General features: G+C 36.7%; 1 protein-coding gene across 5 annotated transcripts in view; it reads left to right on the plus strand.

The window, feature by feature from the left end:
- Nucleotides 1-24,185, plus strand: part of AP3B1 (adaptor related protein complex 3 subunit beta 1) — a 273,969-nt gene that overhangs the window by 39,629 nt on the left and 210,155 nt on the right. For 4 of the 5 annotated variants that reach the window (XM_073234795.1, XM_073234799.1, XM_073234824.1 and 1 more), the window contains exon 3: nucleotides 14,438-14,512. In XM_073234795.1, the coding sequence (XP_073090896.1) occupies nucleotides 14,438-14,512 (75 nt within the window). Of the gene's footprint in view, nucleotides 1-7,945; nucleotides 8,030-14,437; nucleotides 14,513-24,185 lie in introns of those variants that run through there. The other variant, XM_073234807.1, reaches the window with a different exon arrangement.

Below are 24,185 nucleotides of genomic sequence, written 5' to 3' on the forward strand. Positions count from 1 at the left end.
TTGCTGTTCAGTATGATGTTAGCTGTGGGTTTATCATATATGGCCTTTATTATGTTGAGATACTTGCCCTCTGTGCTCATTTTTTTGAGAGTTTTTATCATGAATGGATGTTGAATTTTGTCGAATGTTTTTTCAGCATCTATGGAGATGATCATGTGGTTTTTGTCTTTCTTTTTGTTGATGTGGTGGATGATGTTGATGGATTTTTGAATGTTGTACCATCCTTGCATCCCTGGGATGAACTTGGTCATGGTGTATGATCCTCTTGATGTATTTTTGAATTCGGTTTGCTAATATTTTGTTGAGTATTTTTGCATCTATGTTTTATCAGGGAGATTGTTCTGTAGTTTTCTTTTTTGGTGGAGTCTGCCTGGTTTTGTTATTAGGGTGATGTTGGCTTCATAGAATGAGTCTGGGAGTATTCCCTCCTCTTCTATTTTTTGGAAAATGTTAAGGAGAATGGGTATTATGTATTCTCTGTATGTCTGATAAAATTCCAAAGTAAATTCATCTGGCCTGGGGGTTTTGTTCTTGGGTAGTTTTTTGATTACTGCTTCAATTTTGTTGCTGGTAATTGGTCTTTCTATATTTTATGTTTCTTTCTGGGTCAGTCTTGGAAGGTTGTATTTTTCTAGGAAGTTGTCCATTTCTCTTAGGTTTTCCAGCTTGTTAGCATATAGGTTTTCATAGTATTCTCTAATAATTCTTTGTATTTCTGTGGGGTCTGTCGTGATTTTTACTTTCAGTTTGCTAATATTTTGTTGAGTATTTTTGCTTCTACGTTCATCAGGGATATTGGTCTGTAATTTTCTTTTTTGGTGGGGTCTTTGCCAGGTTTTGGTATTAGGGTGATGTTGGCTTCATAGAATGAGTTTGGGAGTATTCCCTTCTCTTCTATTTTTTGAAAAACTTTAAGGACAATGGTTATTATGTCTTCTCTGTATGTCTGATAAAATTCCAAGGTAAATCCATCTGGCCCAGGGGTTTTGTTCCTGGGTAGTTTTTTGATTACTGCTTCAATTTCTTTCCTTGTAATGGGTTTGTTTAGATTTCGTGTTTCTTTCTTGTTCAGTCTTGGAAGGTTGTATTTTTCTAAGAAGTCCATTTCTTACAGGTTTTCCAGCTTGTTAGCATATAGGTTTTCATAGTAGTCTCTAATAATTCTTTGTATTTCTGTGGGGTCCATCATGATGTTTACTTTCTCATTTCTGATTCTGTTGATATGTGTTGGTTCTCTTTTTCTCCTAGTAAGTCTGGCTAGAGGCTTACCTATTTTGTTTATTTTTCTCGAAGGACCAGCTCTTGGTTTCATTGATTTTTTCTGTTGTTTTGTTTTTCCCAATTTTATTTATTTCTTCTCTGATCTTTATTATGTCCCTCCATCTGCTGACCTTTGGCCTCATTTGTTCTTCTTTTTCCAATTTCGATAATTGTGACATCAGACTATTCATTTGGGATTATTCTTCCTTCTTTAAATATGCCTGGATTGCTGTATACTTTCCTCTTAAAACTGCTTTTGCTGCATCCTACCAAAGTTGGGGCTTTGTGTTGTTGTTGTCATTTGTTTCCATATGTTGCTGGTTCTCCATTTTAATTTGGTTGTTGATCCATTGATTATTTAGAAGCATGTTCTTAAGCCTCCATGTGTTTGTGGGCCTTTTTGCTTTCTTTGTACCGTTTATTTCTAGTTTTATACCTTTGTGGTCTGAAAAGTTGGTTGGTAGGATTTCAGTCTTTTGGAATTTACTGAGGCTCTTTTTGTGGTCTAGTATGTGGTCTATTCTGGAGAATGTTCCATGTGCACCTGAGAAGAATGTGTATCCTGTTGCTTTTGGATGTAGAGTTCTGTAGATGTCTGTTAGGTCTATCTGTTCTAGTGTGTTGTTTAGTGCCTCTGTGTCCTTAGTTATTTTCTGTCTGGTGGATGTGTCCCTTGGAATGAGTGGTGTGTTAAAGTCTCCCAAAATGAATGCATTGCATTCTATATCCTCCTTTAATTCTGTTAGTAATTGTTTCACATATGTTGGTGCTCCTGTATTGAGTGCGTATATGTTTATAATGGTTATATACTCTTGTTGGACTGAGCCCTTTATCATTATGTAGTATCCTTCTTTATCTCTTGTTACTTTCTTTGTTTTGAAGTCTATTTTGTCTGATACCAGTATTGCAACACCTGCTTTTTTCTCCCTATTGTTTGCATGAAATATCTTTTTCCATCTCTTGACTTGACTTTTAATCTGTGCATGTCTTTGGGTTTGAGGTGACTCTCTTGTAAGCAGCATATAGATGGGTCTTACCTTTTTATCCATTCTCTTACTCTGTGTCTTTTGATTGGTGCATTCAGTCCATTTACTTTTAGGGTGATTATTGAAAGATACGTACTTATTGCCATTGCAGGCTTTAGGTTCGTGGTTACCAAAGGTTCAAGGTTAGCTTCTTTACTACCTTACTGTTTAACTTAACTCACTTATTGAGCTTTATAAATGCAGCCTGATGATTATTTCTCTCCCTTTTTATTCCTCCTCCTCCATTCTTCATATGTTTGGTGTTCTGTTATGTGCTCTTTTTAGGAGGGCTCCCATCTAGAGCCGTCCCTCTAAAATACCCTGTAGAGGTGGTTTGTGGGAGGCAAATTCCCTCAACTTTTGCTTGTCTAGGAATTGTTTAATCCCTCCTTCATATTTAAATGATAATCGTGCTGGATACTGTATCCTTGGTTCAAGGCCCTTCTGTTTCATTGCATTAAAAATATCATGCCATTCTCTTCTGGCCTGTAAGGTTTCTTTTGAGATGTCTCTTGATAGCCTGATGGGTTTTCCTTTGTAGGTGACCTTTTTTTTTCTCTCTGGCTGCCTTTAATACTCTGTCCTTGTCCTTGATCTTTGCCATTTTAATTATTATGTGTCCTGGTGTTGTCCTCTTTGGGTCCCGTCTCTCGGGAGTTCTGTGTGCCTCCGTAGTCTGAGCAACTATTTCCTCCCCCAGTTTGGGGAAGTTCTCAGCAATTATTTCTTCAAAGACACTTTCTACCCCTTTTTTTCTCTCTTCTTCTGGTACCCCTGTAATGCGGATGTTGTTCCTTTTGGATTGGTCACACAGTTCTCTTAATATTGTTTCATTCCTGGATATGCATTTATCTCTCTCTGCGTCAGCTTCTGTGCGTTCCTGTTCTCTGGTTTCTATTCCATCTGTGGCCTCTTGCATCTTATCCATTCTGCTTATAAGTGCTTCCAGAGATTGTTTCACTTCTGTAATCTCCCTCCATACATCATCGCGTAGCTTTTATATATTTCTCTGCATCTCCATCACCATGTTTATGATTTTTATTTTGAATTTTTTTTCAGGAAGACTGGTTAGGTCTATCTCCTTCTCAGGTGTTGACTTTGTGATTTTTGTCTGTCTCAGATTTTGCCTTTTCATGGCAAGAGAGATAGTTTGCGGAGGTGTGGCGAGTGATGGCTTGGAGAACGTCCCTTCTTGTTGGTTTGTGGCCTTCCTCTCCTGGGAAAACAGCGACCTCTAGTGGCTAGTGCTGGGCAGCTGCGTGCAGACGGGGCCTCTGATTCTTGCCTGGTCGCTATGGAGTTTAGCTCTGCAGTTGCTGTGGGCGTGGCCTGCCTCACGCTGCTGTTCTGATATGGCAGAGCCACGTGGGAGGAGAAACAGCCGGGAGGCTTTTTATCTCTGTGAGGGGCTTCCAAGCCGCCCTGCTGCACAGGGGGTTAGGGTGCCCAGAGTTCCCTGGGGTTCCTAGCTTCTAGGCTAAGTGTCCTGGAACCTTTAAGACTTTCAAAAAGCACTCGCTTTTCTTTGTCTCCAGGGCGCCGGCAGCGGGGACCCACTCACGGGTCTTACTGTCCTGTTTCCCTAGTTTCCAGCACCTGACGCACGCACTGTGTGTCTGCACTCCGGTGCGGATGGCTAGGGCTGGCTGTTTAGCAGTCCTGGGCTCCCTCTCCCTTTCCGCTCCAACGCCTCTCCTCCCACCAGAAGCTGGGGTGAAGGGGCTCTCGGGTCCCACTGGGCTGGGGCTTGTATCTTAACCCCTTCGCGAGGTGCTGGGTTCTCGCAGGTGTGGATGTAGTCTGGCTGTTGTCCTGTGTCTTCTGGTATCTCTTTTAGGGAGAGTTGTATTTGTTGTATTTTCAAAAATATATGTTGTTTTGGGAGGAGATTTCCACTGCTCTACTCATGCCGCCATCTTGGCTCCACCTCTCCTGTCTTTCTTATTATTGTTGCTGTGCAGATGTATCTGGGGAGGTCTCTCCTAATGGAGTATGTGAAACCTCAACCTGGACTGTGGAGGGTTTGACCCTGAATGAAAAAGAATTATCCATTAGTTTGGATGAGTGTAGTTCAGGAAGAAATTCATTAAGGATAGAGTAGCAGTGAATGGCAGATCCTTGGAGGCAACAGAGAGCAAGGAAGAACTAGGAGAGGAGAGGGAACTTCATTGGACTGCTCAGCATAGGGCAAATGCCTTGCCAACCCCTGAAGCCAGTGTCACCTTTGTCCAGTGTCTGCTTGAATCTTTATGGCATGGGAACTAAACACCTCCACCCCAGTTTTTGGGGGAGCCTCAGAGCACTGGATGGAGTGAGTTTATGTTCTGAGAACTTCACAAAGGCAAAGAAGGGAGATTAAAGAGCATGATCATACAGCTGCAGTCCTGTCTGGGTCACCCAGGTAACAGGAACTTGTAATCCCAAATCAGAGACCTCAGTAGCCCTTCCCTACTTTTCTGAAGTAGGACATAGAGAGTGAAAACTTGTGCTTAAGTCTGAAAAATAGAATGAAATAGCAAAGTAACAAAGCTGCTTACCACTGGAAGAGTGCAGAGGCAAAACTCAGTAAATTGAGCAATGAGAAGTCTTTATTTAAGGCAAAAAGTACACATTTAAAGAGCAGGGAGTGCAGGCAACCTCAGAGATGTGGTGCACTTAAGGGCTTAGGTTTTGCCTTTTAAGTCTTTCAAGAATGGGGCAAAGGGCTATGGGGGGTGGTGTGTATGCACAGGCTTGACATGCAGTCTCAGAGACATAATGTCACCATCCAGTCATCCACTTGATAATTCTCTAAGATAAACTTAAACTCAAGGAATTTCTTGATCCTGTTTTTCTCCAAGATAGTGGTTACCCTCACGCACTGGGAACATAGCGGTTAGGACTGTTTGGCCTGCCTTAAGATAGGTTGTTGGTTGATTACCATATATTATATTAGGAATCATCACAGGCAGGAAAAGTTGTTACCTCATAACTACTACGTTTTTTTATCACCATTACTGCTGACTTTATTTCCCACACATTTTTATATAATAATGTCAAAATGTACTAAATTTGCATAGTTGCACAAATAAACTCTATTGTAATAAGGTGACAGACAACACAACTGAAACAGTATGGATTTCTAGCCAACAGTGTCAACATATAAGAGTTTGAAATCTCTTTTCTTTTCTTGATATATTAAAGTCCAAATCCCATTTACAAAAGATGATATTAGGGTATCAATATATCTTGTTCAAAGGTTAGTTGTTACAAAAATCCAACATATGAAAGTTAAGGACTCATTATTTCTGTAGAACACCTCTAAATTACTTGATTCTTGCATTCAGATTTATGTGACTTTGTAGTGTAGGGGAAATGTTGAAGATTCTTCTGTAAATTTTTCAATTCCTAATGTTATGCTGTATTAGCATTTCTGGACAGGTAGCTCTTTCTTTGCATGACTTTCATACACACAAATGTAATTTAATATGGTTTAGTTAAATAACGCCACTTCTCCAACACTATGGTTTAAATTGCAGTTGCTGTTGTGTATTAACATAGTAATTGAATGATATACAAAGTTCATCTCTCTTAGTCCACAACTCACTATGCAGATAACAAATGTGCATGATGATTAGTGACCAGGCATACCACTACTTTCAAACTCTTAGTGATTGGTCACTGTATATTATTCAATTCATGCAGACAGCAAAGCATGTGTTTCTTCTCCCTCCTTGTTTCTCAGTGAGAATTCCACTTAACATTTTATAAAAATGGATAATGGAAATAGAAATTTGGTCAACAGAGATGAAAATGCAGCAAAGAAATGAAAATTGGTAACACAGAAAATGAAAAGCAGAATGTAAATGGCATTAGAGAGAAATAGCTGACTGTGGAAATAGTGACACTGCTACTTTTCAAGAGACTCTAAATACATATATAGCTGAAGGTTAGCTTTTGGGCACAAATGAGGAAAATGGTTGTGGTGAAAATATTCCAGAGGAAGTGATACTGCCCCAAAACTTCACATCAAAGGAACCCTAGAGGATAAATCACAACACTGAAGTTGCAAGAATAATAAGTTGGAAGAAGACGCAGACCTGAAAAGAAGTTTAGTAATTTACCAAGGTATAGAAAAGACGGTTGCTCAGTATTTTAAGTTAAATGGTGAGAATAAGGCAAGCTTGTTCAAACTACTCTTGATAAGTTAATTCGCAATGTTTCTAATATTCTAAATTATAGTGTACTTAATACATATTAAGTTTTTTGTTTTTTGTTTCCGTATGCATTTATAGCTGACAGTTTTAATGTCCTTACAGAATTTTTAAAATAATAGATCATTTATAAGTTAATTATCAGGATTGCTCTGCAATACATGTAACACACAAAATGTGTTAATCGACTTGTTTGTATTATCAGTAAGGCCTCCATTCAATAGAAGGCTATCAGAAGTTAAGTTTTTGGGAAGTCAAAAGTTAATGCAGATTTTCAAGTGCACAGGAGGTTGGCACCCTTAACCTTCACATTATTCAAGGATCACCTGTAGTTTCAAGGTCTTTATTTTGTAGTTAACAACCTTTAAGATTTCTAAATTTTAATCTGTCAAACTTTAAATGTTATATAATTGTTGTACTACATTACTTTTTAAAATAAATCAAAATGCTGGCAGTGTACATTTGACCATCTTTCACAGTCAATAGTCCTGTGATTCAACAGAGAATCTTGTCAGTAATATCTACCAGTGAGAAACCATAATGATAGTCACAGTTCATTTTATTATGTTTCTTTGGTAATATCTGAGACTTTTTTAGAATAATGGGGTAATGTTTCCAATGTTTCATATGTTAAATAAAGTCTCATGTATGCCAGAGCATCCTTAGGGGAGAGAAGCTACCAATTTCAAAATCTTATGGTCACTTATGACACAGCAGGACTCAAGTTGAAACACACATACATTATTCTTCTTGATATTTCCTAAAAATTTGTGTCTAATGTTTATAGCACCGTCCATGTTTTATCTTGGCTTGGTGAAATGTGTTGAACTAAGAATAATTTGAAATGTATTATTTCATGTAGTGAACTTGTAATATGTTTTTTTAACTAAAATACTGATCAATTAATCAGAGTCCTGGGAGGAATGGAATACTTTGGTATATTGAAATCTTTGGTACATTTTCTTTTAGTGTTAGGTTGAAGGTCTTTTTCACATTAGTTCACTTCTCTGTAGTTACGGGATAATGAGCAAATCTGGACCTTTCTGTGATAGGGTTCTTAAAATCCCTAGTTCTGTATTATTTCTGGAATGTATTATTTCCACAAATTCCTGATAGGTATTATTTCATGGTCCTACATGTTATGGAGTATTTGGTTGGATATTACTGACCCTAAAAAGATTGAGTAATTTCAAAGTTTTGGATATTTTGGTTAAATATTTTTTTAAAGATATATTAAACCAATTATAAATGGTACATCATTGTGATAGAAAAAATTGCAAAATTCCATGTAAGAAGAAGAAACTAATTACATGCTAATTCTTACTCACTTCAGTTGAAGATTATAAACAACATCTTGGTCTAAATCTTTCTAAACACTGACCATCCTTCACTCTCTTTCTCACTTCAACAAATGCTTTAGTTGTGTGTGTACCTTAAAGGATTCAATGTTTGACTGATGTTAGCATCTTTTCTTTTTTGTTCATGGGTTGGAAATTGTTTAAAAGGCCAAGACTTTTCTGCCATGTTGATATACATCAGGACCAGTTCCTGGTAAGCAAGCCCGAGTTTTTACTAGTGATATAATGGCTCCAGAACTCTGCTGATGGGTTTTTTGTCAGTTTTGCTCCAGTGTACTTTCTGGGATATAAATCAAGGGTTGGTTCATTTACTCTTGGTGCTAGTCATTAAGAGTTGTAGTTGGATTGAAACTCTGTAGGACATTATTTGTTAAACTTAAAAAAAATTGTTGTTACCTATAAATTAACCAGTATTTATAAATTTAAAATTTTGGACTTTTTGAAAGAAATCATCTTTATTGCTGTGAAAAATGAAGCCATTTATAATTTTAAGAAATTAGGCACAATTTCTCCTCTTTTACTTCTTGAGTTTAAATAATTAAATGTGGATTTTTCTATCTAGGTTATTATCCAATACTTAAAAAAGAACAGGAACAATGTATGAAAATCATTCATTGTATTATATCACATTAACAGCATGAAGGGGGAAAAACACATGATTTTCTCAAGACAGAAAAAGTATTTGACAAAATTCAACACCTTCATGATAAAATACTCAGCAGAGTAAGACTAGAAAGAAACTACCTCAGCATATTAAAGCTAACTAACACCACATTCAGTGGTGAAAGACTGGAGCTTTCCTTTACAACCAGGAACAAAACAAAGATGCCTGCTTTGTTGCTTCAATTCAACATAATATTGGAAGTTTTATCCAGAGTAATTAGTCAAGAAAAAGAAATAAAAGGCATCCAGATTAGAAAGGAAGAAGTAAAATTATCTTAAGAATCAACACATTAAAAATTAGTTGCATCTGTGTGCTAACAATGAACAATATAGAAAGGAAATTAAGAAAATAGTCCCATTTACATTAGCATCAAAAAGAATAGAATACCTTGGAATAAATCTGACCAAGGAGGCAAAAGGCTTATACCTTGAAAACTGTAAAATATTGCTGAAAGAAGTTAAAGAAGACATCCTGTGTTTGTGGATTGGAAGATTTGATATTGTTATGATATCAGTATTCCCAAATTGATTTATATTTTCAGTCTAATTCCTATAAGAATTCCAGTGATGTCTTTGCAAAAAATAGAGAAGTCTATCCTAATGTTCATATGGACCCTGAATAGGCAAAACAGTCTTGAAAGAGAAGAACAGAGTTGAAATTCTCACACTTTGTGATTTGAAACTTAATATAAAGCTAAATAATTAAAGCAGTATAGCATTGGCATAAATTAAGGCATATATATGTGAGAGTCCAGAAATAAACCCTCACAGATATGGCCAACTGATTTTCAACAAGGGTGCAAGACCATTCAATGGAAAAAGGCTTTTCTTTTCAACAAATGGTACTGGAAAACTGGATATCCACATGCTAGAGAATAAATTTAGACCCCCTGCCTGATACCAGATATATGAAATAAGTCAAAATGGATCAAAGACTTAAATGTAAGTGCTCAAAGTATAAAACTAGTAGAAGAAAACATTGGCAAAAGCTTCTTGACATTGGATTTGTCAAAGGATTCTTAGATACAACATGCAAAGGCGAGCAACAGAAGAACAAATAGGTAATTTAGACTGGATCAAATTTAAAAACTGTGCATCATATGACACCATCAATAGTGTGAAGAGGCAACCCACACAATGGGAGAAAATATTTTCAAGTCATATGTCTGATAAGGAGTTAGTATCTAGAATATATAAAGAATTCATAATAATTAAAAAACAACAATGGATAAAGGACTTGAATAGATATTTCTCATCTTACATACATCACTAGTAGGCAGTATTAAGGCTACTTATGATTAGATGGTAAGTTATGCCAGGGAGGGGGGTATCCTATACCCATTATGCCCCAGGTGGTCATGAAAGGGTAGATAATGTTTCCCAGAATATCTTGAGAAGACTGTACAGATCATCAGATAGAAATTTGTTGAAATCCATGTCATATCTGAAATAAACCTGATTTTTTTTATTATATTTGAAATAACATCCTAGATTAACTCAGTAGGGGGATGGTTATATCAGCAGAAAGAATCAGAAGGTAAAGACAGATCATTATAAATTAATCAATTTGCAGAATAGGGATTAAAAAGAAAAGAGTTAATAGAGGTTTTCCGTGGGTGTAGATATAAAATTCATGGTAGTTACAACATACAGGCTAGCAGGAAGGTGGGATTAAAAGGGTCTATTTAGTTGTAAGATTTCTAGGTTTTATTTGACCAGGTCCAATATTAACTCTTGTCTTGTCAGCTAATATCAAAAGATCTAACGAATATGTCCAGAAGGAGAAAGAGAAAGAAATTGGAGCAGAAAAAAATATTTGAAGAAATAATAGCTGGAAACTTCTCACACCGACTAATGACATAAATTTTGCCAACTCGGTAATAAATTTGTGAATGAAAGAAGCTCTGAACCCCAATCAGGATAAGCTTGAAGAAAACCATTCCTAAACATTCCTAGCAGTTAAACTGTGGAAATCAAAAATAAAGAAAAAATCTTAAAAGTACCTGGAAAAAAAAAGGATATGTACAAGGGAACAATAATTTGAATAAGTCCATATTTCTTATCAGAAACCATGGCATACTTTTCAAAAGACTGTGGAATACCTTTCAAGTACTAGAAGAAAATAACTGTTAACACCAGAGTTATCTCTCTAGTAGAAATACCCTTCAAGCATGAGGATGAAATAAAGGCATTCTAAGGTGAAGAAAAACAAAAACTGAGTATTTCTATCTGATCTGCTTTAATGAATTGCTAGTGGAAGTTCTTCAGGTTCAGAGAAAATGATGTCAGATGTATATTGAGTGAGACCATTTGAAATGGTAAATATCTGGTAAGCATAAAGGATGAATATTCTTCCTAAGTTATCCCACTCTCTGAGAGATTTTTATTATTTTTATTTTGGTATCATTAATCTACAATTACATGAAGAACATTATGTTTACTAGGCTCCTCCCTTCACCAAGTCCCCCCCACAATCCCCATTACAGTCACTGTCCATCAGCGTAGTAAGATGCTGTAGAATCACTACTTGTCTTCTCTGTGTTGTACAGCCCTCCCGGTGCGCCCCCCCATCGTAATGCCCTCTTTCTTTTTCCCTGCCCTTATCCATCCCTTCCCACCCATCCTCCTCAGTCCCTTTCCCTTTGGTAACTGTTAGTCCATTCTTGGGTTCTGTGATTGTGCTGCTGTTTTGTTCCTTCAGTTTTTCTTTGTTCTTATACTCCACATATGATTGAAATCATTTGGTACTTGTCTCTTTCCGCCTGGCTTATTTCACTGAGCATAATACCCTATAGCTCCATCCATGTTGTTGCAAGTGGTAGGATTTGTTTTTTTCCAAAAGACAAACAACAGCAAATGTTGGCGAGGTTGTGGAGGAAAGGGAACCTCCTACACTGCTGGTGGGAATGTAAATTAGTTCAACCATTGTGGAAAGCAGTATGGAGATTCCTCAAAATGCTCAAAATAGAAATACCATTTGACCCAGGAATTTCACTTCTAGGAATTTATCCTAAGAATGCAGCATCCCAGTTTGAAAAAGACAGATGCACCCCTATGTTTATAGCAATACTACTTACAATAGCCAAGAAATGAAAGCAATCTAAATGTCCATCAGTAGATGAATGGGTAAAGAAGATCTCTGAGAGGTTTTTAGTGGATATAGATATAAAGCTATAATATACAGGCCAGAAGGAAGGTGGAATTAAAAGGTCCTATTTGGTTGTAAGATTTCTATATTTTATTTGACCAGGTACAATATTAACTCTATAGACTGTGAAAGATTGGATATCGATCTATCAATCTGTCAGTGGATCTATCTATAATCTCTAGAAGGAAGGACCAGGACCACTAAAAGTTACACAAAAAGATAGAGCCAAAAAGTCAAAATAAATGTTAACATACTAATACCAAAAAAGTTCCCAAAATATGGGGATAACAGCAATCAGAGAAATAAAAAGCACAGAGAATAAACAACGTAACAGACAATAAAATGATAGACCACGTCAATAATTATGTTAAGTATAAGTGATCTAAAGTCATTAACTTTAAAAGAAATTATTGGATTGGATGAAAATATCAAGATGCAAGTCTGTGTTATCTGGGAAAAACCCACTTTAATAAAAAGACATAAATAAATTAAAAACATAGGCATGGAAAAAAATACATACCATGCAAAACTAACCGAAACATAAAAGTACTCCCACCCTACCAACACTTGCCGTTTCTGTTACAGTCCTTTGTTTTTCTTATTAGTACTTACTCTCTTTTACTGCCTCACATACTATATTTGTTAATTGTCCCTTGCCCCCATTAGAAAGTAAACTCCAATGGGTAAGGACTTTGTATTATTCACTGTTGTGTTCCCAAGGCCTAGAATATTCCCTGGCATAGTGTTCTTTCTGCAAATATTTATTGACTGAATTGGCTATAGAACTTTTTCCTCCTTCATATATATTAACATTTTGGATAGCATTCTCTGGAATAAAGTTGAAGAAGCCTTGGAATATGACATAACAGGGCAAGATCTCTGACTTCAGTTGGTCATTGAATAACTGAAGGAAGGGGCCCTTGAGAACATTTAATCCTTCCCCTTATTTTAGAAGTAAGGAAATTGAGAGAGGTGAAAAAATCATATAAAGATGCTTTAACTGCAGTATTTTGTGGACCTTCTGTAATACTCAGCAGGTTTCAAAAAATACTCAAATAGTATCAAGGTAGGAAGATAGACTATGAAAAGACTAGCTTGTATTAGAGTATTTTAAAACTGTCATGTAGAAAAGTCTGAGAAATCTCTAACTAGGATTTTAATGCTTAAAATATCACATAGTATTTATTAAAACATTTCTCATAAATTCATTAAACTATCATATTTTGTTTAGGTAGTTTCTTCAATATGGTGTGTAATTCATAAAGAATCCTTTTCCAAAAATCATTCTGTAGTTAAAACTTCATTTTGTAGCTACCAAAGTCTGGTCAATTAAAAGACATAAATATATATTCTGGGAATGAGAGTGAAGGCAGTTGGGATATGGGTAGACATAAAACTGAAATAAATAGAAATAAAATTTAGCACATAGGAATTTCCAAATGAGAAGTATATTAAAAAGTTAAAAAATTCTAGAGGAAATTAGGATTGAACACCATAGTGGGTAGGTGTTAAGGAGATGGCACTAGCAAGGGAGAATAATTAAAATTTGATTATACTCTAGATAGAAGGGTAGAACTTGGGAAAGTAAAGAGATTGAGTTGAGGGAATGGTATGAGGACAAGATTAGAGGAACCAGAAAATGTTCTGGTAGTGAGACCAGTTTACTTTGATAGTACTGGTGTAGAACAGTAATGGGTGATAAGCTTAAAGGGATGTTAGTGCAAATTGTGAGGGCATTTGGTTAAGTGAAGTGGTTTGGATTTTTAGGGAGAGGCGTTTGAAATCTTTGAGGGAGGTTGATATGTACAAAGTATTGTTTTATGCAAACTAAACTGTTGGTGATGTGTGTTTGTGGAAAGGAGGAGAAGAGAGAAGTGACTGCTGTGAAGTGATACTGACCTATGCTAGAATAGTAGCAGTGAGAAGGGATTAACATGAATGTACTGAGAAATCATAGCAGGCCCTAGTTACTGTGTAGATGTGAGAAGAGACCAAGATAATTCTATGGTTTCTGATAATCTGGGAAAATTGGTGGAAATAGGAAATTCTAGCATGAATGCTGTCTTAATGAAAAACGAGTTTGGTTTTAGACATAGTAAGTTTGGGATGAGAAATACCTGATCATGCCCCCTTAGAGAAGTGGAATGAAGGCTAGAGTTTGGGAAATTGATCCCCATACAGGTGAGAGTTAAGTCATGAAGGTGAATGAAATCTTAGGAGTTTCAGAGATTGTAGTATAGTGTAGCCTGAAAAGATCATAGTGCACAGAGCTTTAGTGGGCAGAGGAAGAGGACTTGATGAAGGGCACTTTTGAGAAGTAATGGTTGAAAGAGTGGGGGAACCTATGAAAATAAAGCCAAGGGAGAAAACAAAGCCAAAACTAGTTTGTTCAAAATAACATTTACCCCCCACCCCCAACTTGCAAATGCAGTATATCTTTAATAAATCTTGGAAAATAGAGAACAGTACAACTATTTAAAATGTATTTATGACCCCATTAGACAGAGACAGAGAAACTTATAAATGTTATATCTTAAATTACTATATATATTTCTTCCTTAAAATGTCTATGTATTTGTGTGTCTATATTGATACACGAGATGGTTTGGTCTTTGCTGAAAATAGTTAGGCTAAGTAAGATGACTCAAATAGAGTTCAGCTTGTTAATTCCATAGCTTATTTGCTGATTCAGTCTTTTAAATACTTAATTTATATGGAATTTTATGTTTTGTTAGTTTTAAATGACTACTTTAAAAGCTTCAACCCTCATATTCCACTTTTATTCTTCAGATGATTGCAAAAGGGAAGAATGCATCTGAACTGTTTCCTGCAGTTGTGAAGAATGTGGCCAGTAAAAATATTGAGGTACTGTTTTGATTCATAATTTTTATGATTGCTTTTGTTGTGAAAGAATCTCAGTTACTTTGAAATAGAACATAACATATTTAACTGTCACTAGACTTCTGTTATAATTAAAATGTCCATAATTTAAATAGGTAAAATAGGATAAATAATAGACATTGTAGCTTTGGATTTTTGGTGGATAACGTGAAAAGTAAAACTGAGAATATTTCACCTGGTAACTTGTCGAGTATTCCTAAAGGCTAGTTTAGTTGAAATTCTGCTCTGGGGACTTAATTTTAAGGTGGCATATGTCCACTGAAACAGACCTGCAGATCAGGGCAGGGCTTGAAACCAAATAGTAGGCCTCCAGCAAATCTAGTGCGCTTTCTGCATCATAGCTCTGGTATACCCTGCCTAGGTACAGCAGGAGGTGAGCAGAAGGCAGTATGTAGTGGGAACCTTCAATTGCTGGTCCTTGTATAGGCTTGTACATGGAGTTTGAAACAAAGGAATTCAAAAAACCTTGAGGCCAAGGTAATGTTGAGGCAGATGAACTAATGACTTCTAATAGAGTGGAAAAGAAAAATATGAACTAGTTTAGAAACCATTGAGTAAGATGAGCAGGATGAAGAGTTCAATGAGGGAATGAGAGATTGACCTGAAAAAATGGCTTGTATTTCAAAAGAACAGAAGGTAGTGATGAGTAGGATTGAATGGCCACATCTATCATGATTGTCAACCTCAATCGATGAGGATAGTGATTGTGTCTGGAGGACATGTTCAGAAGGCTCTTACTCAGTAGGAAGTAGTGATATCTGCGTGAGAGTGAAAACATCAGAATATGTGCTTCATATATATCTGTTTGCTTCATATATATATATATATATATATGTTTGCCCAGTGCTAGCACCTGTGAGAATGAAGGAATATGCCTAGTCTTCTTTTTCAGTCTTTGAAGTTTAGCAGAAGGAGCAGTTTCTCCACTGAAGAATATTTTCAAGGACCTGGTGACATCAGGTGTTTTAGGTGGAGGTAAATGGAATATATGAGGTAGAAATTAAGGATATAAGGAACTTTTTTTTTACTTATCAAGTATTATTAAAGTTATTCTTAAAGCTATTTATCTTTGTTTTGTTTACATAGTAGGTACTTATTCTAGGGTGTGCAATTGACATCTTCAATTTACTGCTTACCACTGGATTTACAATATATCACAATCTACTTTCAAGTAACATACCACTTCACATATACTTTGGAAACCTGACAATAGTAAATTTCCATTTGTCACCCCCATCTTTTCCCATGTTTAATACATTTTAAATATGCTAAAACACCCTAAAAATATGGTTATTATTTTTTCTCTGAAGAATCAATCATCTTTTAAAAGTATTATTGAAGTATAATTAACATGCCATAAACTTCTCACTTTTAAAGTGTATGATTCAGTTATTTGTATTGTATTCACAGAAGTGTGCAGCCATCACCACTATCTGTTCCACAACATTTTTACACCTCAAAAAGTAGCCCTGTGTTCATTAGCAGTCACTTCCTATTCTAGCCCTAGACAACCATTAATCTACTTTCTGTCTCTATGGATTTGCCTATTCTGGACATTTCATACACATGAATTCTTATAATATGTGGCTTCTGTGTTTTTGACTTCTTTTACTTAGTGTAATATTTTCAAGGTTCACCCATGTTGTAGCACTTCATCCCTCTTTTTTGCTGAATAATAATGCCATTGTAAGGATACACTGCATTTTATTTATTCATGCATCAGTTGATAGACATTTTGCTTTTTCTAATTCTTGGCTCCCATGAATAATGCTGTTGTAAACATTCTGCAGAACCATTATGTTATTTTTCTGTTGGATATATATACCTTGGAGTGACATTACTGGGTCATACAGTAACTGTAGGTTTAACTTTTTGAGGAACTGCCAAACTGTTTTCCATAGCAGCTGCAGCATTGCACATTTCCATCAGCAATATATGTGAATTCTAAATTCTCCCCTACTCACCTTGTCATTTTTCTATTTTATAAAAAAAAAATTAAATTAATAGGTTTTAGATTATAGCCATCTTATAGTAGGTGTGAGGTGGTATCTCATTACTTTAGAAATTTTGATTTTTATTTCCCTCATAAAAATTTGTTGATGAGGACAGAAGATGGCGGCATGAGTAGGCAGTGGAAATCTCCTCCCAAAACCATATATATTTTTGAAAATACAATAAATACAACTGTTCCTAAAAGAGAGACTAGAAGATACAGGACAACAGCCAGGCTACATCTACACCTGCGAGAACCCAGCGCCTTGTGAAGGGGGTAAGATACAAGCCACAGCCTGGTGAGACCTGAGCGCCCCTCACCCCAGCTCCTTGGTGAGAAGAGAGGACTCGGAGAGGGGAAGGAGAGGGAGAGGGAGGTGAGGATTGCTAAATACCCAGCTCTAGCCATCTGCACCAGGAGCACAGACATACAGTGCGTGGGGTGCTGGATACTAGGGAAATGGAACAGTAAAACCTACGAGTGGGTCCCTGCAGCTGGCGCCCCTGGACAAAAGAAAAGCGAGTGCTCTTTGAAACTCTTAAAAGGACAGGAGCCTCACAGCTGGATGGAAGCAACTTGGCACACTCAGGCCAGGAGCTGGGAATCCTGGGGAACCCTGGGCGCCCAAACCCCCTAGGCAGCAGCACAGCTTGGAGGTCCCTCACGGTAATAAACAGCCTCCTGCCTGTTGCCCCTCTGGCATGGCCCTGTAATAGCGGAGCAGCAGCCTGAAAGCTGCCATGCCTACAGCAACCATGCAGAGCTTACTCCACAGTGGCGCGGGCAATAATCAGAGACCCCGGCTGCATGCAGTTTCCCAGAAAAGCCACTAGGGTTCGCTGTTCTCACAGGAGAGGAAGGCCACAACCTAGCAAAAAGGGACATTCTCCCAGCTGAAACACATGCCAACTCCCCACAACTTCCCACAACTCTCACCATGTAAAGGCATAAGAATTTGATCCAGACCAGACTAACAGAGACAACCCCTGAGAAGGAGCTTGGGGAGACAGACCAAACCAATCTTCCTGAAAAAGAATTCAAAATAAAGGCCATAACCATGCTGATGGAGCTGCAGAGAAAAATGCAAGAGTTAACGGACAAAGTAAGGAGGGAGACTACAGAAATAAAACAATCTCTGGAAGGACATAAAAGCGAATGGACGAGATGCAAGAGGCCATTAATGGGATCAGGAATGCAGAGAAGCTGACGCAGATAGAGATAAAAGGATCTTCAGAAATGAAACAATATTAAGAGAACTGTGTGACCAATCCAAAAGGAATAAAATCTGCATTATAGGGATACCAGAAGAGGAAGAGAGAGAAAAAGGGGTGGAAAGTGTATTTGAAGAAATAATTGCTGAAAACTTCCCCAAACTGGGGGAGAAAATAGTCACTCAGACCACGGAAGCACACAGAACTCCCAACAGAAGGGCCCCAAGGAGGACAACACCAAACACATAATAAATAAAATGGTAAAGGTAAAGGACAATGACAGAGTTTTAAGGCAGCTAGAGAGAGGAAAAAGGTCACCTACAAAGGAAAACCCATCAGGCTATCATCAGACTTCTCAACAGAAGCCTTATAGGCCAGAAGACAATAGCATGATATATTTAGTGCAATGAAGCAGAAGGGCATTGAACCAAGAATACTGTGTCCAGCACGATTATCATTTAAATATGAGGAGAGATTAAGCAATTCCCAGACAAACAAAAGTTGAAGGAATTTGCCTCCCACAAATAATCTCTACAGGGTATTTTAGAGATACTGCTCTAGATGGGAGTACTCCTAAGGCTAAACAGATCTTACCAGAGAAAATAAAATCACAGCAAAGATAGCAGACCAATCTAATACTAACTAAAGGCAAAAAGTAAAATCAACTACGCACAAACGCAGGCAAAGGAAACATAAAAGAGCACAGAATAAAACATGCAACATCTAAAGAATGGAGGAGGAGAAATAAAAAGGGAGATAAATAATCATCAGACAGTGTTTATAATAGCTCAATTACCAAGTTAAGTTAGATAGTAAGATAGTAAAGAAGCTAACCTTGAACCTTTGGTAACCACAAATTTAAAGTCTGCAATGGCAATAAGTAAATATCTTTCAATAATGACCCTAAATGTAAATGGACTGAATGCACCAATCAAAAGACACAGAGTAATAGAATGGATAAAAAAGTAAGACCCATCTGTATGCTGCTTACAAGAAACTCGCCTCAAAAAGGCTCACAACACAGGGAGGCTTAACAACATGCTCCTAAATAATCAATGGATCAATGACCAAATTAAAATAGAGATCAAGCAATATATGGAAACAAATGACAACAACAACACAAAGCCGCAACTTCTGTGGGCCACAGTGAAAGCAGTCTTAAGAGGAAAGTATATAGTAATCCAGGCATATTTAAAGGAGGAACAATTCCAAATGAAAAATAGTCTAATGTCACAATTATCGAAATTGGAAAAAGAAGAACAAATGAGGCCTACAGTCAACAGAAGGAGGGGCATAATAAAGATCAGAGAAGAAATAAACAAAATTGAGAAGAATAAAACAATAGAAAAAATCAATGAAACCAAGTGCTGGTTCTTTGAGAAAATAAACAAAATAGATAAGCCCCTAGCCAGACTTATTAAGAGTAAAAGAGAATCAACACACATCAACAGAGTCAGAAATAAGAAAGGAAAAATCACAATGGTCCCCACAGAAATACAAAGAATTATTAGAGAATACAATGAAAACCTGTATGCTAACAAGCTGGAAAACCTAGAAGAAATGGACAACTTCCTAGAAAAATATAACCTTCCAAGACTGACCAAGGAAGAAACACAAAATCTAAACAGAACATTAACAGCAACGAAATTGAAGCAGTAATCAAAAAACTACCCAAGAGCAAAACCCCCAGGCCAGATGGATATACTGCGGAATTTAATCATACATATAGAGAAGACATAATACCCATTCTCCTTGAAGTTTTCCAAAAAATAGAAGAGGAGGGAATACTGTCAAACTCATTCTATGAAGCCTACATAACTCTAATATCCAAACCAGGCAAAGACACCACCCAAAAAGAAAATTACAAACCAATATCCCTGATGAACGTAGATGCAAAAATACTCAACAAAATATTAACAAACCAATTTCAAAAATACGTCAAAAGGATCATACAACATCATCAAGTGGGATTCATCTCAGGGATGCAAGGATAGTACATTTGAAAATCCACAACATCATCCATCACAAAAAAAAAGAAGCACAAAAACCACGTGATCATCTCCATAGATGCTGAAAAAGCATTCGACAAAATTCAACATCCATTCATGATAGAAACTCTCAACAAAAAGGGTATAGAGGGCAATTACCTCAACATAATAAAGGCCATATATGACAAACCCACAGCCAACATCATACTAAATAGTGAGAAGCTGAAAGCTTCTCCTCTGAGATCGGGAACAAGACAGGGATGCCCACTTTCCCCACTGTTATTCAACATAGTACTGGAGGTCCTAGCCACAGCAATTAGACAAAACAAAGAAATACAAGGAATCCAGATTGGTAAAGAAGAAGTCAAACTGTCACTATTTGTAGATGACATGATACTGTACATAAAAAACCCTAAAGACTCCACTTCAAAACTACTCGAACTAATATCAGAATTCAGCAAAGTTGCAGGATACAAAATTAAGACACAGAAATCTGTGACTTTCCTATACACTAACAATGAAGTAATAGAGAAATCAGGAAAACAATTGCATTCACCATAGCATCAAAAAGAATAAAATACCTAGGAATAAACCTAACCAATGAAGTGAAAGACCTATACCCTGAAAACTACAAGACACTCTTAAGAGAAATTAAAGAGGACCCTAACAAATGGAAACTCATCCCATGCTCTTGGCTAGGAAGAATTAATATTGTCAAAATGGCCATTTTGCCCAAAGGAATATACAGATTTGGTGCAATCCCTATCAAATTACCAACAGCATTCTTCAGTGATCTGGACCAAATAGTTCTAAAATTCATATGGAAACACCAAAGACCCCGAATAGCCAAAGCAACCCTGAGAAGGAAGAATAAAGTGGGGGGTCAATGTCGCTCCCCAACTTCAAGCTCTACTACAAATCCACAGTAATCAAGACAATTTGGTATTGGCACAAGAACAGAGCCACAGAGCAGTGGAACAGAACAGATACTCCAGACATTAACCCAAACATATATGGTCAATTAATATACAATAAAGGAGCCATGGACATACAATGGGGAAGTGACAGTCTCTTCAACAGATAGTGCTGGCAAAACTGAACAGCTACCTGTAAGAGAATGAAACTGGATCACTGTCTAACCCCATACACAAAAGTAAATTTGAAATGAAATCAAAGACCTGAATGTAAGTCATGAAACCATAAAACTCTTAGAAGAAAACATAGGCAAAAATCTCTTGGACATAAACATGCATGACTTCCTCTTGAACATATCTCCCCAGACAAGGGAAACGAAAGCAAAAATGAACAAGTGGGACTATATCAAGCTGAAAAGCTTCCATACAGCAAAGGACACCATCAATAGAACAAAAAGGCATCCTACAGTATGGGAGAATATATTCTTAAATGACAGATCCAAAAACGGGTTGACATCCAAAATATATAAAGAGCTCACGCACCTCAACAAACAAAAAGCAAATAATCCAATGAAAAAATGGGCAGAGGAGCTGAACAGACAGTTCTCTAAAGAAGAAATTCAGATGGCCAACAGACACATGAAAACATGCTCCACATCACTTGTCATCAGAGAAATGCAAATTAAAACCACAATGAGATATCACCTCACACCAGTAAGGATCACCACTGTCCAAAAGACAAACAACAACAAATATTGGCAAGGTTGTGGTGAAAGGGGAACCCTCCTACACTGCTGGTGGGAATGTAAATTAGTTCAACCATTGTGGAAAGCAATATGGAGGTTTTTTAGAGAGCTCAAAATAGAAATACCATTTGACCCAGGAATTCCACTTTTAGGAATTTACCCTAAGAATACAGCAGCCCAGTTTGAAAAAGACAGATGCATCCCTATGTTTATTGCAGCACTATTTACAATAGCCAAGAAACGGAAGCAACCTAAGTGTCCATCAGTAGATGAATGGATAAAGAGAAGGTGGTACATATACACAATGGAATATTATTCAGCCATAAGAAGAAAACAAATCCTACCATTTGCAACATGGATGGAGCTAGAGGGTATTATGCTCAGTGAAATAAATAAGCCAGGTGGAGAAAGACGAGTACCAAATGATTTCACTCATATGTGGAGTATTAGAACAAAATAAAACTGAAGGAACAAAAGAGCAGCAGAATCACAGAACCCAAGAATGGACTAACAGTTCCCAAAGGGAAAGGGAGTAGGGGGGATGGGTGGGAAGGGAGCGAAAAGGGCATGGGAAAAGAAAGAGGGCATTACAATTAGCATGTATAATGTGGGTGGTGGGCACGTGGAGGGCTGTGCAACACAGAGAAGACAAGTATTGATTCTACAGCATCTTACTACGTTAATGGACAGTGACTATAATGGGGTTTGTCGGGGGGAGCCTAGTAAACATAATGTTCTTCATGTAATTGTAGATTAATAATACCAAAATTAAAAAAAAGTTTGTTGAGCATCTGTTAGCACGTTTACATTTTCCTTGAAAAGTCTATTCAGATCCTTATCCCATTTTATAATTTGGTTGTTTGTCTTTTATTATTGTTTGTAAGAGTTCTTTATGTATTTTCAGTACTAGACCCTTCTCTGATGTATAAGCTGCAAGTATTTTTTCCCATTCTGTGGGTTATCTTCCAGTTTTTTGTATTGTGTCCTTTGAAACACAGGCATCTTTAATTTTGGTGCATTCCAGTTTATGTATTTTTCCTTTGCTTATGCTTTTAATGTCCTAAGAAACTGATGCTCAATCCAACACCACACATGTTTATATTACTCTTTTTCCTAAGAGTTTTATGGCTTCCTCTTTTATATTTAGGACTATGATTTATTTTGAGTTGACTATTATGTATGGTGTGTTCATGTATCTACTGATACTGTGTTGTTTTATATATTTACATTTTGTTTCTTTTTTTGCTATAATCTGGGTATTTAAAAATTTTTTTTGATTTACCGGTTGAAATATACTTAGATTGAATAAAATGTTATGTGTGGGCATCTGTTTTAATTTTTCTTGGGCAAGTACCTAGATTAGTAAATTTATTGCATTGCCTGAAAAGTATATGTTTAATGTTAAGGAAGTAATGTCATGTAGTTTTCCAAAGTGACTGTGCACAGTGTTTGCTTTCCTACCAACAATGTAAAGGAGTTCCAGTTGGTTCACATCTCTTCCAACACAGGATCTTGTTAAAACTGTTTAACTCTACCATTTTGGTGTGTATGTAATGATATTTCATTTTGCCTTTAATTGCATTTTCTGATACTCAGTGATGTTGAGCCTATTTTAATGATCTTATTGGTTAGTCACGTGTTTTCTTTTCCAAAATGTCTGTCAAATCTGTAGCCTGTTTAAAATTTTTTTTGTCTTATTATTAAAGCGTAAAGATTCTTTATATATTCTGATACAAGTCTTTTGTCAGATAGTGGTTACTTACTATTATATTTTCCTCTTCTGTGTCTTGCCATTTTGTTTTCTTAATGTCTTTAAGAAAACATTTTGATTTTGATGTAACCCACTTTATCGAATTTTTTTTTGTTATATTTCAGGCTTTTTTGTAATCTGTTTAAGAAATCTGCCTAACCTAATGTCACAAAGATTTCTTTTGGTTTGTTTTAAAAGTTTAATAGTTTTAGCTATTACATTTAGGTCTATTGATTCCAAGACCACCCACAGGTTCAATGATTCACTGGGAGAATTCATAGGACTCAGGATATAGCATACTTAGAGCTGTGATTGTTACAGTGAAAGATATCCAGCAAAATCATTCACAGAAACAGGTGCATGGTGTGAAATCCAGAGGAAAGTATCTACAAGCTTCCAAGAATCCTTTCCCAGTGATTTGTCCAGTGACAGTTGATTCCTCTAGCATCAACTGTGACAAACGTGTGAGGTGTTGTCTACTATGAAAATTCATTTGAAACTCAGGGCCAAAGTCTTACACTCTTCATGTAGGTCATTAACTGCCTAGCATGTACCAAAATTCCAGACTACTAGAAAGAAAGCAGATATTCAGTATAAACCATAGTGTTTGTATGTAAACCACCCTTTTCAGTTAGGGAATGTGGGAATACCCCTAAAATTCAAGTTCACAGAGGAAATCACTGTCAGACTTTATAAGGATAGCAATCTCTGGCCTGCTATGTTAATGCTTTACTGCACAATACATTTCAAATTAGTTTTGTATGTGGGGTGAGGACAGGTTTGAGATGAATTTTTTTCCCAGATACTCAGTTGTTCTGGTACCATTTATTAAGAAGGCTGTATCTTTTTTTCATTGTATTACTTTGCCACATTTATGAAAAGTCCTTGACCATATAAGTGTGGGCTCTATTTCTGGACTCTATTCTGTTCCATTGATCTGTATGTTGCATCCTTAAGCCTATACCACATTGCCTTCTTTACTGTAGCAGCATATGAAGTCCTGAAGTCAGATGGTATTATAAGCACACCAGTCCT

The sequence above is a fragment of the Manis javanica genome, chromosome 1 (genome assembly GCF_040802235.1).
Source record: "Manis javanica isolate MJ-LG chromosome 1, MJ_LKY, whole genome shotgun sequence".
Taxonomy (NCBI): domain Eukaryota; kingdom Metazoa; phylum Chordata; class Mammalia; order Pholidota; family Manidae; genus Manis; species Manis javanica.